This window comes from Chlorocebus sabaeus, chromosome 9 (genome assembly GCF_047675955.1).
Source record: "Chlorocebus sabaeus isolate Y175 chromosome 9, mChlSab1.0.hap1, whole genome shotgun sequence".
In the NCBI taxonomy this organism is placed as follows: Eukaryota; Metazoa; Chordata; class Mammalia; order Primates; family Cercopithecidae; genus Chlorocebus; species Chlorocebus sabaeus.
In genome coordinates this window covers 115,639,453-115,657,204 of record NC_132912.1, presented here as the reverse complement: position 1 = coordinate 115,657,204, position 17,752 = coordinate 115,639,453, and the positions used below count along the sequence as shown (strand labels likewise).

The following is a 17,752-nucleotide window of genomic DNA, read 5'->3' as shown; positions in this document are numbered from 1 at the left end:
CTAACAATGATCCTTTCGGGCGCCGGGAGAGGGAGGAGGGAGAGGAGGAGGAGGAGAGGGGCGGGGAAGCCGGGGGGAGACGGAGGGAGGAGTGTGCAGGGGGAGCGGCCTGCGCGGAGTGTGTGCGAGCCCGGGATTCTGGGCGAGGGTGCAGGGACTCGCTCCGGGTGGGGGCGGTTTCAGAAAGACAATGCGGGGTGGGAGAGGAGGAGAAGGGGGTGGCGACCAAGTCAGGAATCCGAGCCGAGGAAGGCGGAAGGAAAGCCCACTTGGGGGGCGGGGATGGGGAGAGGCCCAAAAAAGTGCATTTTAGAAATATTAGAAATAAATCTTAAGGGAGGGGGAAAAGGAAGGGTAGTATTGTGAGAAAGTGGTGGCTGGGGGCGGGGGTGGGGGGGTGCTTGGTGGTTAATTCAGCAGTGAAATCAGCCACACTTGGGCGGGATGAACAGAAGTGGTCAAAAGGAAAGATCAACCCTCCACTTTCAGAGAGCTTGGGGAAGTGAAGGGGCTGGTCAAAGTTCCTGGTCATCTACAATGAAAGAAACTATTAACCCATGAGGCCTCCCTCCTCCCTTTTTTGTTTATTAGTAGTGAATCATTTCATGAAATGTTAAGTCCCACTAGGATGAATAGGCCGAAATGACTTTTTATGCAAAAAACAAATATTAAATGTCAGAAACATTAAAAGTACCCTTAAGGAAAAATATGTGATTCTTTTAAATGTAGAGTGGTGTTTTGCTTTTTTTTTTTTTTTTTTTTTTAACTGACGTTGGAGTTAGTAGGAAATGAGCTAGAGTCAAAGTCCTTTTTGACTTCGGAGGTGAAAAGTTTGGGCGTTAACACCGTCAGGGAAAATAAAACCGAAAGTTCACCAACCCCTGGGATGAGTTGGGCTACAGTGTTTCTCGAAGGGGGTCTGAAATGAAATCCCCGAAAGACCGACCAAAATAATCAAGATGTAGGTGGCTCTGGCAGGAAATTGCTAACCAAACCAATGCTAGAAGACCTTTGGGAGAAGATGGGAAACCTGGGGCTTGAGGCAGGTATTTGTTGACTTTCAGGTATTAGAGGAGGAGCAGACTGATTTGCTACAAAATGGGGAATGGGATTATGTTAAAGAGGGAAAGGCCCACCTCCCAAAACACAATGTGCCTGGGTGATAGAGCAAGAAGATTCATTTTTGCAAATATCCAGTAAGAAGTAGACTGGACACTGCAACATGAAAAAGAGAAAAAAGAAAAAAATCAGTAGGATTTAGCAAATTGCCTCTTAGGAGCAGTATTAGTCTAAGTCCAGGATGTACTGTTATCCCACCCTTCCCTGAAAAAGCTCACCTGCACTTCAGCTGGCCCATCAGCACCAAGGTTTCCAAAAGAAAGCAAATTTGCCATGTAATATTTAGAGAGTTTGGGGTGTCAGCAAAACTGTTTTATAGGCTAAAGTCTCAGAAAGAAGACTACTAAAAATAATGATACTGAGATTGACAAGGCCAATGAATTCCCCTGCACTGGAAAAAATTCACAACCACATTTGCACACTAAAGAATAAGATGCAGGCAAAATGAAAATGGGTTGGGGGGGAGGCAGAGAAGAATCACTGTAACTCCCAACTTTAATATTAATCAGAATATCAGAAGTAGAGTGAGAAGGAGCCTGAAAAGAAGTAAAACAAATGTGTACATTTAATCAGACAGGATTGCATAGGATACAAAGCACAGGGCTAATTAGTCTCAGCAGGTAGGACTAACCTTCAGACTTCATAAATAAATAAGGCGGGCGCAGTGTCTAAGAGGGAGAGTGGAGACAGAAAGGGGATTATTTCAAGACGCCAAGTGAAAACATGAAGAATGAAATGCTTCACTGTCAAAAATCCGTGTACAAATGGATTTAACAGTTTCCTTTTTTAGGTCTTTTACTTGGTTACCTTTAGATTGACACATTTAGTGAAATGACCATAGCTTTACACACTTGCTAATTGTCACCTGTATACTTGATGTGACCAAGTCTGTCTTTATGCAGTGTAGACTTTCCTAAGGCTCATTTTAGGGACTGACTGACTTAAACTGGAACACATTTATAGGAACTCAATTTTATGGCAATTTCTTTGTCCTGTGTGGTAGTTTTTTGTTTCGTTTTGCTATTTTAATGAAACCCTTGTCTGAATTAAGTTGGGTAATGAGGCCTTCTATGTCCTTTATAGTACTACCTGTATAAGATAATCTCTGGAATATACTGAACTGAAATTTTAAAGAATGTACTTACTGATTTTACTATACTGGCCTGCATTTTTATCATATGTAAATACTAAGGGCTTTGTTCCGATGATTAGTAACTTTATCCATTTTGGCATATCCTTATTTTTCTCATTCAAAGGGAACTCTTTTGAGTCTTTCCTTCCTTAAATCTCTGATTTAATTAAGCAATTAAAAAGTTATTCTGTGATAGTGCATGTCCCACATTTCATTTCGTTACTTGGTGCCATACAAAGGCTTGAGTAGACCAGCAAGATTTCAGAGGGGCGAGATCCCTGATGCTCTGCAAGTCCCTCAGGTGATGCCTGAATTGAGGAGGGGGAGGGAATGGCAGAATTGGCACTGCAGTACCCAAGCCGCAAGGTATTGAAAAATACCTTGAATACTATTTGAAAAAAAGGTAGGCTGGCCCACAGTGTGGATGTGTAATTTATAGATTTGGTGTGAAATTTTAAACACAGTTGACTTGGGTCCAAGTGCTGAGGCAACTTCTCTGTGGATACTGATGACTCCTGGTTTATAGGACCAAGAGTTCTGCCCAAATGGCAGAGATTCGAAAAACACAGGAAACCAGACCAGTTCTGACTTTAGCCTGAGCCAGGGGATTTTGCCACCATGGGCTCTGCATGTTGGGAAATGGGTGGAATGGGGGAGAGGCTGGGCCCTCATCCCTTGGAGTCCAGTTTGGTCTCTGCATATTTTGGGGGGAGGGCAGGGATAAACTGGGCCCTCGCCCCTTGGAGTCCATTCCTGGCACCAGTCCAGGTTCCGAACTGTAAGTAGCTGTTCCTAGGCCTCCCTGAATTTGACCTCGCCCTCTTCATCCACTGCCCTTCTGCTGCTTCTCTTCTGTTTTCTCCTCTCCTTCAGCCCTCCCTTGATTAAATCTCTTTGGATACATGTTGATACCTTAAAGCTTAAGTGAGTAGGGTTACCTCTTCCAGAGGTGCTTCCTTGTTCATCCCTATCAGTGAGCATGAAAAGGAGGTTTTGGTTTACACAAATCACCTTTTAAGGGTTGGTTCCCCATGGGGGAGATATGGTGAAGTGTTCGGTGCCCACTGATAACACAGTGCCTGTGCCTGTGCCTGTGCCTGTGCCTGACGGGACTGCAGAAATAGGCTGGCCACAGGCTGTGTCACCTTCGTCTTGTCTCACCTGGTGGATGAGGTGGTTGGAATGGGCGTTTTTAAATTGCCTGTTAATATTCAAAGAGTCCATGATTTCATCGTTTCACCACACGCCCCAGTTATGGCTCAGAGATTCACGCACACCAGCAAAGAAGACAAACCATATTGAAAGCTTGGCTCTGGAATTTGAGAAAAACAAGGCTAGTCTGTCAGATTTACCCGAAGTGGGGAATACATGTTGACAACCATATTCAGCTCCCCCAATCTCTCAGCAAGATTCTACTAAGTTACCCTTGACAGTGATATGTACATGTGTGGGTGTGTGTATTTGTGTTCCTCTGTGATTTTTCTTTAAAGATCTGGGCTCCAAGATGGATGATCTGTTACCCCACTGTGTTGGACTTATCTATGCCGGGAGTGTGCTAAGGGAAGCCAAAAAAAGAATCTGAAAACATAAGGAAGCTATAAAATGGGGAAATGTTTAGAAGCCAAAGTCCTGATTCCACTGTGAGATTTTCTGTTTGCTTTTTGTTCTGCGTGGGTGATGGTTCCTTATTTGGACCTTGAGGAAAGCTACTCCCTTAGCCAACATAGGAACGTTAAAAATTGGACACCCAAGAGTTTTCAAATTTAGCAAGAGGAAGGGTTAGGCAAAAGCTCCCACTTGACAGGCATCCTCTATTCCCCCAAAGACTCTGTGAAGGGACTTGGAGAGACACACACTCTCTCCCCTTGAAACCCTGAGGAACACTCTTCTGTTCTGATATTTTTCTGAAGTGCCGGGCTTGATCACCTTGCTTCAGCTAATAACAGGTCCGGGTGATAAAGTGACAATAATACCTGATGATCCAAGGGTTAATGGGGAGATGTATGTATCTGTACAGGGTTTCATCACCTGCCTTCATAAGCCGATTACCACTGCTATAGGCATTTGTGACAGGAACAGCTTTCTGAAAGACATCAGTCCTCCATAAATATACTTTTCTTATTGACAAGATGTCTTTTAACCCTAATAGTAATGGAAGAAGGCCAATAAATGAAACATTTACTGCATAACTTGCCTTATTTTGGGGTGGTGTACAATTCCTTTCTAGCTGTCTCTAGAAGATGTTTTCAGCCTAATTTGCTCCCTAGAAATTTCGCTCGCTACAGTTATACGTCTATGACGTTTTATTGCCTGAAGCCAAGTCTGCATAAGAACTTTCTTAAGATATACTTATCCTAATGCCAAGCTACAGCAACTGGGCTGCTTTATGCTGAATTATTTGTGCTACCCTGATATACAGGGCAGACTTCCCAGTAGTCATTGCCATAGGGTAGGTCTAAATGTTTCTGAGAAGGGGAAAAGAGGCAGGAAAAAGGTGAAGAAAGTTTCATCTAGGTTGATTTGTAGAGGTCTTTAGAATTAATAATTGGATGCGTATTTAGCATATTAAAATGCCTGAGGTTTTCTTTTGTTTTCTCTTTTTAAAATGGCTTCAGTGACCCCACCCTGTCTTACAGAGCAGCTTTGCCCACTCACATCCATTGCTGTATTCAAAAATGTCACAGATACCAAAGCACCTTCCACTAAAACATGGACACCTTAAAATGAGGCAGATACGATGTCCCCTGGCATTGAGCAGTCTCACAAGGTGGCTTACGTGTGTTCAAGAGACAGAGCAGGTGAAATTTCAGGAGAGGATGATGCCATTGTTCCCCTTTGAAATTCATCTAGGTGTGGGCTCACACACCTGCATCTGGCCAGAAGCAATATGGGATGGGAGGAGGTAAAAGATCCAAGGAGACTCTCGGGTCCACAGTGTGAAGATTTCAGGTTTGGTCCTCACTAGGAATCCACAGCAGCATCAGCCCCAATCTGTCTTGAGAAAAGACTAAATCTATGTTGACCGAATCAACTTGAGACTGGATTAGAATCAGCAACTCTGTCTCCTCCTTTGCAAAATTCCAAATGTTTCTGCAAATTCCAAATTCCAAATTGGTATGGATGGATTACGTTTCCTAACAAAACACTCATTTCGATGAGGAAAGGGAAGAAGTTTCAATGAATGAGTTCCGGGATCCGAAGTGAGTTTGGATCTCAGTAGAGACAACGACATGCAGCACAAGGTTTAGCAACAACAAGAGAGGCTTCCGGTGGACTGTCATCTTTAGCAAACACGGTTCTGGGTAGCCCGAGGGCATTCTGTAAATATGTAGAGCAGGAAGGAGAGCATTAATCGTTATTAAAGGTTCCAGGATGCTGAGAGTGAGAGGTTATAATAACCCCCAGACACCATGAGAAACATGGGAGCCCCTCCCAGCACCCCCACCTATGGAGACGTGGTGTTTCTCTTTGCCTGTGTCCCCATACACTGAATTTCTAATGACTTCTCACACTGTTGGAAATCCTCCCCGTGCTTTTTAAGGGTGGCCAAGGTTCTTGATGGTCTGTTGACAGCACAGGGATGCAGGTTCCTTATTCTCCCTGCAAAGGACTGTGCTTCTAAAGAAACCCAAGTCTTAGGCCAGGAAGAATCCAAAGAGGCCTCCTGGGGCCCCACCACTTCCCATTCTCCTTCTAATCAATGTGCCTTAGGGGCTAAAGGCCATAACTGATGGCATCTATATGCCTGTGAGACCTTCCTGGCTCTGCCACCCACCCAAACGACAAAGGTGATGACTCTATCTGGAAGCCAGATGGAACATTTCTTAGGGAAGGATCTGATGTTAATGTCTTTCTGTCTTTTCTTCTTTGAAGGCACCTCACACATCCCTTTATACAAGAAGCATCTTTCTAATGTTATCTTCTGGATGTTCATGCTATAATATTGCTGGTTACAAAAAAGCATGTACTGTAGAGTGCTTTTTTATGTAATTATTCATTAAAAATATTTGACTTTGGGAGGCCAAGGTGGGTGAATCACTTGTGGTCAGGAGTTCAAGACCAGCCTGGTCAACATGGTGAAACCCCGTCTCTACTAAAAAAATACAAAAATTAGCAGGGCATGGTGGCGGGCACCTGTAATCCTGGCCCCCTGGGAGGCTGAGGCAAGAGAATCACTTGAACCCAGGAGGCAGAAGTTGCAGTGAGCTGAGATTGCGCCACTGTACTCCAGCCTGGGCGACAGAGCGAGACTGTCTCAAAAAAACATAAAAAAAAAAATTTGGAGACATTTGCTTCGAAATGTCAACAGCACTTTTTCTCCCTAGATGATAGAATTTGGGGTAATTTTTACTTTCATTTTCCTTTTGTTTGGTTTGTTTATTTATTTATTTATTTTGAGACAGGTCCTTGCTCTGTCACCCAGGCTGCAGCACAGTGGCACAATTCTAGCTCACTACAGCCTGGAACTCCTGGACCCAAGCAATCCTCCGATTTTAGCTTACCAAGTAGTTAGGTCTACAGACATGCACCACCACACCGACTTTTATTTTTTATTTGTTTTTTTTATTTTTATTTTTTTCAAGACAGAGTCTCACTCTGTCGACAAGGCTGGAGTACAGTGGTGCTATCTAGTCTCACCACAACCTCCACCTCCTGGGTTCAAGCGATTCTCCTGCCTCAGCCTCCTGAGTAGCTGGGATTACAGGCGCCTGCCACCACGCCTGGCTAATTTTTTGTATTTTTAGTAGAGATGGGGTTTTCACCATGTTGGTCAGGCTGGTCTCGAACTCCTGACCTCAGGTGATCCACCTGCCTCAGCCTCCCAAAGTGCTGGGATTACAGGTGTGAGCCACTGTGCCTGGCCATATTTTTTATTTTTAGAGACAAAGTCTCGCTATATTGTTCAAGCTGGTCTCAAACTCCTAGACTCAAGCAATCCTCCCAAAGCACTGGGATGACAGCTGTGAGCCATTGCACCCAGCCTTTGCTTTCATTTTCATACTTTCCTATGTTGTCATTTATTATTATCATTTTTTTACAACTAGGCATGTATTATTTGTGCCATCAGGATGGAAGTAATGCTCTATTTTGAAAGATAAATGCTTTGACTTTCTTCCTCTTCTCTTATATCTATACCTCTCACACAAGTTGGGGACATTTTAAGGTAGTCATCGTTAACATTGCACCTGATATATAATTGTAAACCTCTGTCAATTTTACTCTCATGCTTGAATTTCAAAGCATGTGGATGACAAAATATTTTTATTTATTTATTTATTTATTTTCGAGACAGAGTCTTGCTCTGTTGACCAGGCTGGAATGTAGTGGCACGATCTTGGCTCACTGCAACCTTCGCCTCCCGGCTTCAAGTGATTCTCCTGCCTCAGTTCCTGAGTAGCTGGGACTACAGGCATACACCACCATGCCCGGATAATTTTTGTATTTTTAGTAGAGACAGGGTATCAGCACATTAGCCAGGATGGTCTCGATCTGCTGACCTCGTGATTCACCTGCCTCAGCCTCCCAAAGTGCTGGGATTCCAAGCATGAGCCATTGCACCCAATGACAAAATATTTAATTTCACTCCTTCAATTTAAAAATAAATGATGGGCCAGGTGCAGTGGTTCGCACCTGTAATCCGAGCACTTTGAGAGGCCAAGGTAGGTGGATCATTTGAGGTCAGGAGTTCGAGACCAGTCTGGCCAACATGGTGAAACCCTTTCTCTACTAAAAATATAAAAATCAGCCAGGCACGGTGGCAGGTGCCTGTAATCCCAGCTACTCAGGAGGCTGAGGCAGGAGAATCACTTAAGCCTAGGAGGCAGAGGTGGTGGTGAGCCAAGATCGCACCACTGCACTCTAGCCTGGGAGACTGAGCAAGACTCTGTCCCAAAAAAAAAAAAAAAAAAGTAAAAAGTAATTTTAAAAAATGATGAACCCCACTTATCCAAATGTACTCGGAGACCTGCATGCAGATTCACAACAGCAGCATCCTCTGTCCCATAAGGAGATTGATAGAGTTGGATATTTGCCCCTCCCAAGTCTCAGGTTGAATTGTAATCCTCAGTGCTGGAGATGGGGCCTGGTAGGAGGTGTTTGGATCATGGGGGCAGATCCTCATGGCTTGGTGCTGTCTTCATCATAGTGAGTGAGATCCGGTCATTAAAAACTGGGTGGCACCCCCCACCCCCATTCACTCTCTTTCGCTTGCTCTTGCTTTCACCATGTGACAAGCCTGCTCCCCCTCTACCTTCCACCATGATCATCAAAAGCTCCCTGCAGCCTCTCCAGAAGCCCAGCAATGTCAGCGCTGTGCTTCCGGTATACCCTGAAGAACTGTTAGCCAACTAAGCCCCTTCTCTTTATAAATTGCCCAGTCTCAGGTATCTCCTTACTGCAGTGCAAGAACGGCCTAACAGGGATTGTTAGGCCTTCCAAAAGCCCTTTGTTATAGATTGTCCCACTTGCTGCTTAAAACACCTTGTGAGGTAGGGAGAACAAATTACCCCCATTTTACAGGAAAAGAAACTGAGGCTCCAAGAGATCCAGTGTGGCCCAGTGTCCCATAGTTGGTAAGTGGCCAGACCAGGACTGGAATGCAGGTTTCCTGTCTCCCAGTCCAGATCTTTGTTTTGCTCCTGGATTCTGGTCAACCCAACGACAGACTCATCCTCACGATTTTTCTGTGACACCCTGGGAGTATAAAGGGGATCTTGGCAAAATATAAATAGATTTCTTTAAAGCAAAACTCACACCCGGCTACGCTGTGAAGTTAACATTTGTCCATCCAGTCCTCCCCTACTTAGCCTTCTTCTGGGTTCTCCAGAGCCCTCTCCCCAACTTTGCCCCTTCCTCACCCCCCACCTCAAAACAGCACCCTTTAGTCTCCCCCAGGGTTTCTGAAGCTTAGCGCTATTAATGTTTTGGACTGAATACGTCTTTGTTGTCGGGAGCTGTCCTGTGCGTGTGGGGTATTGGGCAGCACTCCTAGTTTCTGCCTACTAGTTGCCAGACCCTCCCCACTCCCCCAGCGGTTGTGATCATAACAGATGTCTCCAGAAATTGTCACACATCCCCAGCAGACTGTGGGGGTTGGGGGGCGGGGAGGAACGGTGGGTGGGGAGGGAGAGTATAAAATCATCCTCACTTAGAGAACCACTGCTCTACATTGAATCCTCTCTCTGGAAGAAATGTGATTCTTTCTTTCTTTCTCTTTCTTTCCTTCCTTCCTTCCTTCCTTCCTTCCTTCCTTCCTTCCTTCCTTCCTTCCTTCCTTCCTTCCTTCCGTCTCTCTCTCCCTCCCTCCCTCCCTCCCTCCCTCCCTTCCTTCCTTCTTTCCTTCCTTCCTTCCTTCCTTTTGAGACGAAGTCTCCCTCTGTCGCCCAGGCTGGAGTGCGGTGGCACAATCTCAGCTCACTGCAACCTCTGCCTCCCGGGTTCAAGCAATTCTCCTGCGTCAGCCTCCTGAGTAGCTGGGACTACAGGGGCGTGCCACCATGCCCACCTAATTTTTGTATTTTTAGTAGAGATGGGTTTCATCACGTTGGCCAGGCTGGTCACGAACTCCTGACCTCAAGTGATCCACCCGCCTCGGCCTCCCAAAGGGCTAGAATTACAGGCGTGAGCTGCCGCGATTTATTTATTTATTTATTTTTGACACTGAGTCTTGCTCCATCTCCCAGGCTGAAGTGCAGTGGTGCAATCTTGGCTTACTGCAGCCTCCGCCTCCTGGGTTCAAGCAGCTCTCCTGCCTCAGCCTCCCGAGTAGCTGGGACAGGTGAGTACCACCATGCCTGACTAATTTTTGTATTTTAGGGACAGTTTCACCATGTTGGCGAGGCTGGTCTCCAATTCCTGGCCTCAAATGATCCGCCCGCTTCAGCCTCCTAAAGTGCTGGGATTATGGGCATGAGGCACCACGCCCTGCCTTAGAAATGTGATATACTTTAGATTCACTTTAGTAAATCAGTTCTCTAACTGGTTAGGGGGATGCCACCATCCCTTCTCCCCACCCCCAAGTCCCCCAGCCAACCAGGGGCTGTATTAGAATGGCCTGGGAAGTTTTTTCCAACTGTGACCCTCTCCAGCCCCCACAGTCCTGTTGAGAACCCATGCCCTGCACAAGGGAGCCTCTTGGCCTCAGCAGCAGGACTGAAATCTTGGATCGTGTGGATCTTGCCCTGTGTCGATGCGTGACCTTGGGCCCCTCCATAAATCATGCTGACTGTCTTCCCGTATCTGTAAAACGGGGTTGTAATATCTACATGTGAGTGTTATTACCAGGATTCAGTGAAATAACATGTAGAGTTGCCTTGATTTCTATGTCTTTCAGTGGGGCAGTTTCCCTTTCTTGCCTCCCTTCTCCAGATGGGGATGGAATACCAAGATTTAGCATAGTTCTCGCTCCTTGGGATAGCCCAGTAGACCTTAGCTCTTATCACTGTTATCCTGTCCCTCCCAGTTAATCCTCTCAAGAGCAGCTGCATTATACAAAGGAAAGGTGCCTAAACTCAAATCAAACGCATCCCTCATGGTGTCTTTCCAGCCCCAAAGACAAGCTGGACAGTTGCAGCAAAGACCTTTTGGGATCTCTTTGTGGTGCTATCCACCGGGAGGGGCAGTCCCACCAAAAGATCAACTCCAAACACCCTCCTCGCCCTGAACCTTCAGGCAAGTCCCTCCCATCCAGTGAGGGCAGCACATAGATTTCGAAAGCCCCCAAGGCTTCATCACAAGTGACTAGTAATTTAATAATCTGCAGCCCTTGGCAAACACTAATTAAGCAAGAGCATAGCTCCTGGTGAGGAAGGCCTGCTATCCTCCCACCCCCAGACCCTGCTTACAAAAGGGAGGCAACTGAATGGTGGCTCCCAGAAGGAGCCTGCTTTGCAGTGAAGAGGAAGGAAAGAAGGAAGGCTAGGACAAAGGGGAAGAAAGGAACTCCAGGTCACAGTAGTCCAGTCAAGGCTACTACTGCCTACTCTGGGATGGATGGTCTTCTTCAGATCAAGGGTCTTCTAACTTTTATTTATTTATGTATTTATTTAGAGATGGAGTTTCGTTCTTGTCGCCCAGGTTGGAGTACAGTGGCGTGATCTCAGCTCACTGCAACTTCCACCTCCCGGGTTCAAGCGATTCTCTCACCTCAGCTTCCCAAGTAGCTGGGATTACAGGGGCACGGTACCACACCCAGCTAATTTTTGTATTTTTAATAGAGATTGGGTTTCACCATGTTGGCCAGGCTGGTCTCAAACTCCTGAGCTCAGGTGATCCACCCGCCTTGGCCTCCCAAAGTGCTGGGATTACAGGTGTGAGCCAACGTGACCGGCCCTAACTTTTCAATTTGTAGGGAAGGTTGTCAGAAACCCCCTTTGAGAATCCAAAGCTAGATTTAGGCTGTCTCACCAGGAAAATGTACTGACATTTAAATTTCTGCAAATAATCCCTAGATTTTGCATTAAAATCTTCTGTCCTAAATAATCATACGTAATGTCTTAGATTTGTTGACTCTTTTACAATTTAAGAAGCACTTTCCAGTAGCAAAGTAGTAGGCACACTTCCATTTTCTCTTAAATAAAATGGAATTAGTAGAAGTATCTCTTGTTAAAACTGTTTCCATTTTACAGATGAAAAAACTGAGACCTCGAAAAGCTTGACCAAACTCACTGTAGTCAGTAAGAGCTGGGATGTGAACCCAGGATTCTTGGCTCTTCCTATATTGCTCTACTTCTCTTTTAATTTTAAAACCACTTTTGTTAGGCCAGGTGTGGGGCCTCACGCCTGTAATCCAGCACTTTGGGAGGCCGAGGCAAGTGGATCACTTGAGGTCAGGAGTTTGAGACCAGCCTGGCCAACATGATGAAACCTTGTCTCTTCTAAAAATACAAAAATTAGCCGGGCATGGTGGCACACACCTACGTAGTCCCAGCTACTCAGGAGGCTGAGGCAGGAGAATCGCTTGAACCCAGGAGGCAGATGTTGCCATGAGCTGAGATCACTCTACTGCACTCCAGCCTGGGCAACAAAGCAAAACTTCATCTCAAATAATAATAACAATAATAATAATAATAATAATAAATAAGAGTGTAACATTCATATCATAAAGTGCAAAAACTTTAAATATTCGGCTGGGCGCAATGGCTTATGCCTGTAATCATAGCACTTTGGGAGGCCAAGATGGGCAGATCACGAGGTCAGCAGATTGAGACCATCCTGGCTAACATGGTGAAACTCCATCTCTACTAAAAATGCTAACAAATTAGCCGGGCGTGGTGGTGGGCACCTATAGTCCCAGCTACTCAGGAGGCTGAGGCAGGAGAATGGCGTGAACCTGGGAGGCGGAGCTTGCAGTGAGCCGAGATTGCACCACTGCACTCCAGCCTGGGCGACAGAGCGAGACTCCGTCTCAAAAAAAAAAAAAAATTAAAATATTCACCTTATGAATGTTTACAAATGAACATACCCATGCAATGTAACATCTAGAATATTACCAGAACCACATAAGCAATCCCTGCATACCCTCCAAATGGATATTCTCCCAAAATAAGGTTGCCAGATTTAGCAAATAAAAATATTGCATGAAACATATTTATACTAAAAAATTATTTTCTGTTTTTCTGAAATTCAAATTTAACTAGGTCGCCTGTATTTATATCTGGCAGTCCTACCCAAAAAGTAACCATTATTTTGACTTATTTATTTATTTATTTATTTTTTTGAGACAGACTTTTGCTTTTGTCACCCAGGCTGGAATGCAATGCTGCGATCTCGGCTCACTGCAGCCTCCACCTCCCGGGTTCAAGTGATTCTCCTGCCTCAGCCTCCTGAGTAGCTGGGATTACAGGGGCCCACCACCACGCCCAGCTAATGTCTTGTATTTTCAGTAGAGATGGGGTTTCACCATCTTGGCCAGGCTGGTCTTGAACTCCTGACCTCAGGTGATCTGCTTGCCTCAGCCTCCCAAAGTGCTGGGATTACAGGTGTGAGCCACCGCACCCAGCCTATTCTGACTTTTATAACTCTAGATTAGTTTGACCTGTTCTCGTGTATTATATAAATGGAATCATACAGTAAATGCTCTTTTGATTCCAGCTTCTTTTTTTTTTTTTTGCGACAAAGTCTTGCTCTGTCTCCCAGGCTGTAGTGCAGTGGTGCAACATGGTGAAACCCCATCTCTACAAAAAATACAAAAAATTCCAGCTTCTTTTACTTAACATTTTATCTGTGAGATGCAACAATGTAGCAGTAGTTGCTTTCTTTACTGTATAGTATTTCATTGTGTACAATGTTTATATAAATTTATAACATACAATGAATATACATTTATTACTTGTATATTATAAATTTATGTGGGTATATATATGTGTTTTTATGCACAAATGCATGTACAATGAAGATAAATGTACTTATCCACTCTACTGTAGCTTAAACGTTAGGTTGTTTTCAGCCAAGATAAACAGGGTTGCTATGAATATTCTTACACATGTTCATGTATGAATGCATTCTGACATCTGGAATGTGACAATGTGCTCACTTTAATGGACAGTACCAAAATTCTTCAAAATTGTTGAACCAGGCCGGGCGCAGTGGCTCATGCCTGTAATCCCAGCACTTTGGGAGGCCGAGGTGGGCGGATCACGAGGTCAGGAGATCGAGACCATCCTGACTAACATGGTGAAACCCCATCTCTACTAAAAATATAAAAGAAGTTAGCCGGGTGTGGTGGCAGACGCCTGTAGTCCAAGCTACTCGGGAGGCTGAGGCAAGAGAATGGCGTGAACCCGGGAGGCAGAGCTTGCGGTGAGCAGAGATTGTGCCACTACACTCCAGCCTGGACGACAGAGTGAGACTCTGTCTCCTAAAAGAAAAAAAAAAAAAAAAAAAAGGAAAATTGTTGAACCAGTTATACAAGAATGTACAGAGAGGTGCAATTGCTCTATTTGGTATGGTCAGTTTTTCCCCTTTTATGGTGAGTGTACGGTAGTATATCATTGGGTTTAATCTGCATATTCCATGTTAACTAATGATGTTGAGCATCTTTTCACACACATATTGGCTATTTAGATGTCCTCTTTAGTAAAATGCCTGTTCAAGTCTTTCAACCATTTTAAAAAATAGGTGGTCTGTCTCTTTCCTATTGATTTATAAGAATTATTTACATAGTCTACATATGAGTCCTTTGTTAGTCATAGGTTTTACAAATACTTTCTGTATTGCTTTGCCTTCTCACTCTCATAATGGTGCATTTTGATGAACAGAAGTTTTTTGGATTTGTTTGCTTGTTTTTGATACGGAGTCTCACTCTGTCACCCAGCCTAGAGTGCAATGGCACAATCTCAGCTCACTGCAACCTCTGTCTCCCGGGTTCAAGAGATTCTCCATCCTCAGCCTCCCAGGTAGCTGGGACTACAGGCACGCGCCACCACGCCCAGCTAATTTTTGTATTTTTAGTAAAGACAGGGTTTCACCATGTTGGCCAGGCTGGTCTCAAACTCCTGACCTCATCGGATCCACCCCCTACTCAGCTTTCCAAAGTGCTGGGATTATAGGCAGGAGCCACCGCACCTGGCCCAGAGGTTTTTAATATTAGTAACCTTTATGCTTATTGCTTTTGTGAGTATATGTGTTATGTGAGAAATCATTACCTACCCCAAGGGCATAAACATTTTCTCCTATATTGCCTTCTAGAAGGATTTTTGTTTTATCTTTCACATTTATATCCACTGGACATTTTTTTTTTGGTCTATGGTATGTACCTCCCAATTAATATTTAAATTATTTCCCAGCTTCACAATTCTACAGAATCTATGTTCACATTCACTAATATCATCATTAGATAGTTAAGTTCAATCCAAAAAAGAATTACAAAGCATCTTCATATGTGCCAAGGTATTGTACTAGATGCTGAGAATTTAAAACTTGAACTTGGCATGGCAGTCATTCACTCAGAGAACCCAGTCTAATATCTTACACCGTGTGATCTGCCCAGATCCATGTGAGGCTCCTGCCAACCTCCATAGTGTCTTTCCAAAGTCCCTTGCCTCAGAAGCAAGGTCTACCACAGATTTGCTTTTCGGGCTGGGGCTTGGTGCCTGTCCCCCGGAGTCTGGCTGGGGAGGTGGGAGCATGCTTTCAGTATTACTCCTTTGGGGAATCTCTGAAGGTTCACAGGGAGAGGCTGAAATCTGGATCCTATGTGAGTAGCAGGTCCCTGAGCCAAGTAAGAACCTACATTCCAGCCAAGTATGTATTGGAAAAGATGCATTGTCTAGTCACCTGGAGTGACTCGAAAATCCCTGGGGCAGCTAAAATGTCAGTAACAGGACAAGTAATAAACTATGCATGACTTTTATGATACCTGATTGTATCATAACTGTTCTGCTTTGCTGGCCTCACTAGCTCTTCCAATGAATCATCAATCACATTGCTAACATCCAGCTACTAATTCCTTAGTCTGGGGAAGGTGATTTAAAGGTTGCAACCTCACCCACAATTTCCAATATCTGTCATCTGGAGACTTTTAGTGCTGTTCCAGAAGCCGGACCAAAATAAAAGCCCAACCCACTATCCTTATACCTTGGGCTCTTTGAGGGCTCTTTTACTCTGTCCCTAGTAGTCACCCAGAACCCCCGTTCCTGGTTTCTGGCCCCTTCTGTTGGTCCAGGCAGGCTCTTTTTCTTGGGATGTATCAAGTAGTCATGATGTCCCACTGGACCCAGACTCTCTTGGGGATTAGAGTTCATTTTGGCTCTTCCTGCCCTGGTCCTTCTCAAGGTAGAACTTTTCACCCTCCCTAGGAAGTCCCAGCCTCCAACACTGACCACCAGCATCGATGGCTATTGTCCCACCAGACCCATTGCAACTTCCACAAGACAAGGGGTCTAGGCATTGCAGGATACCCCAGGGTCTGTAGCAACTCCAGGCCCTACTTAACTACCCTAGGGTCCCTAGCAGCTCCAGGCTCTACTTAACTCTGCTCTACTTCATTTCTTTCTTTCTTTTTTTTTTCTCTCAAAACAGAATCTCACTCTGTCATCCAGGCTGGAGTGCAGTGGTGTGATTTCGGCTCACTGCAACCTCTACCTCCCAAGTTCAAGTGATTTTCTTGCCTCAGCCTCCCAAGTAGCTGAGATTACAGGTGCATACCACCACACCCAGCTAATTTTTGTATTTTTAGTAGAAATGGGGTTTTGCCATGTTGGCCATGCTGGTCTCAAACTCCTGACCTCAGGCGATCCTCCCGCCTTGGCCTCTCAAAGTGCTGGGATTACAGGAGTGAGCCACTGCACCTGGCTGCAAATTTATTTTAAAAAAATATTTTGATAGCTGCATTTCAATGTAATTGGACTCTTTTTTAATCCTATGGATTTTTAAAAATTAATTATTTTCAACTGCTTTTTTTTTTTTTTCCTTTTGAAACAGAGTCTTGCTCTGTCGCCCAGGCTGGAGTGCAGTGGCCGGATCTTGGCTCACTGCAAGCTCTGCCTCCCGAGTTCAGGCCATTCTCCAGCCTCAGCCTCCCGAGTAGCTGGGACTACAGGCACCCGCCACCTCGCCTGGCTAGTTTTTTTGTATTTTTTAGTAAAGACGGGGTTTCACCGTGTTAGCCAGGATGGTCTTGATCTCCTGACCTCGTGATCCGCCCGTCTCGGCCTCCCAAAGTGCTGGGATTACAGACTTGAGCCACCGCGCCCGGCCTGCTTTTTTTTTTTTTTTGATAGAGTTTTGTTCTGTTACCCAGGGTGGAGTGAAGTGGTATTATCTCGGCTCACTGCAACCTTTGCCTCCTGGGTTCAAGTAATTCTCGTGCCTCTGTCTCCCAAGTAGCTAGGACTACAGGTGTGCGCCACCACGCCTGACTACTTTTTGTATTTTCAGTAGAGACAGGGTTTCACCATGTTGACCAGGCTGGTCTTGAACTCCTGGCCTCAAGTGATCTGCCCCCTTTGTCCTCCTAAAGTGCTGGTATTACAGGCGTGAGCCACCGCACCAGGCCGATTGAAATGTTTAGACTATTTACATTTATGTGAGTATTGCTATGGCTGGGTTTAACTATATCATCTTGCCATTTATTTTCTATTTGTTATTTCTGTACTTTGGGGGTTTTTTCCCCCCTCGTTTTTACCTTCCTCTGAATGAACTGAACATCTGTATGATGTCATTCTATCATCTTTGTTGGCTTATGGCTGAAACTGGTTCTTTTGACGATTGCTTTAGGGTTGATGGTATATATCTTTAACTTATCACTGTCTACCTTCAAACGATATTATACCTTTCTACATACAGTAGGAGAAACTTACAATAATATACTTCCATTTCTCCCCACCCAGTCTTTGTGTCATTATTGTCACACATTTTACCGCCACGTATCTTATCAACTCTACAAGACATTGTTAAATAATTTTGCTTTAAACAGTCAAATATCTTTTAAATAGATTTATACAATAAGGAAAAAGTCGGATATTTACCCATGTCCTTAATGTCTCTGGTACTCTTTATCCC

General features: G+C 44.7%; 1 protein-coding gene across 2 annotated transcripts in view; it reads right to left on the bottom strand.

The window, feature by feature from the left end:
* Positions 1 to 829: 829 nt before the first annotated feature.
* VTI1A (vesicle transport through interaction with t-SNAREs 1A) overlaps positions 830 to 17,752 on the bottom strand; it is a 507,313-nt gene continuing 490,390 nt past the window's right edge. Inside the window, exon 9 of one of the 2 annotated variants that reach the window (XM_007964104.3) lies at positions 830 to 5,569. In XM_007964104.3, coding sequence (XP_007962295.2) covers positions 5,398 to 5,569 — 172 coding nt within the window. In that variant the 3' untranslated portion in view covers positions 830 to 5,397. The remainder of the gene's footprint in view (positions 5,570 to 17,752) is intronic. The other variant, XM_007964105.3, reaches the window with a different exon arrangement.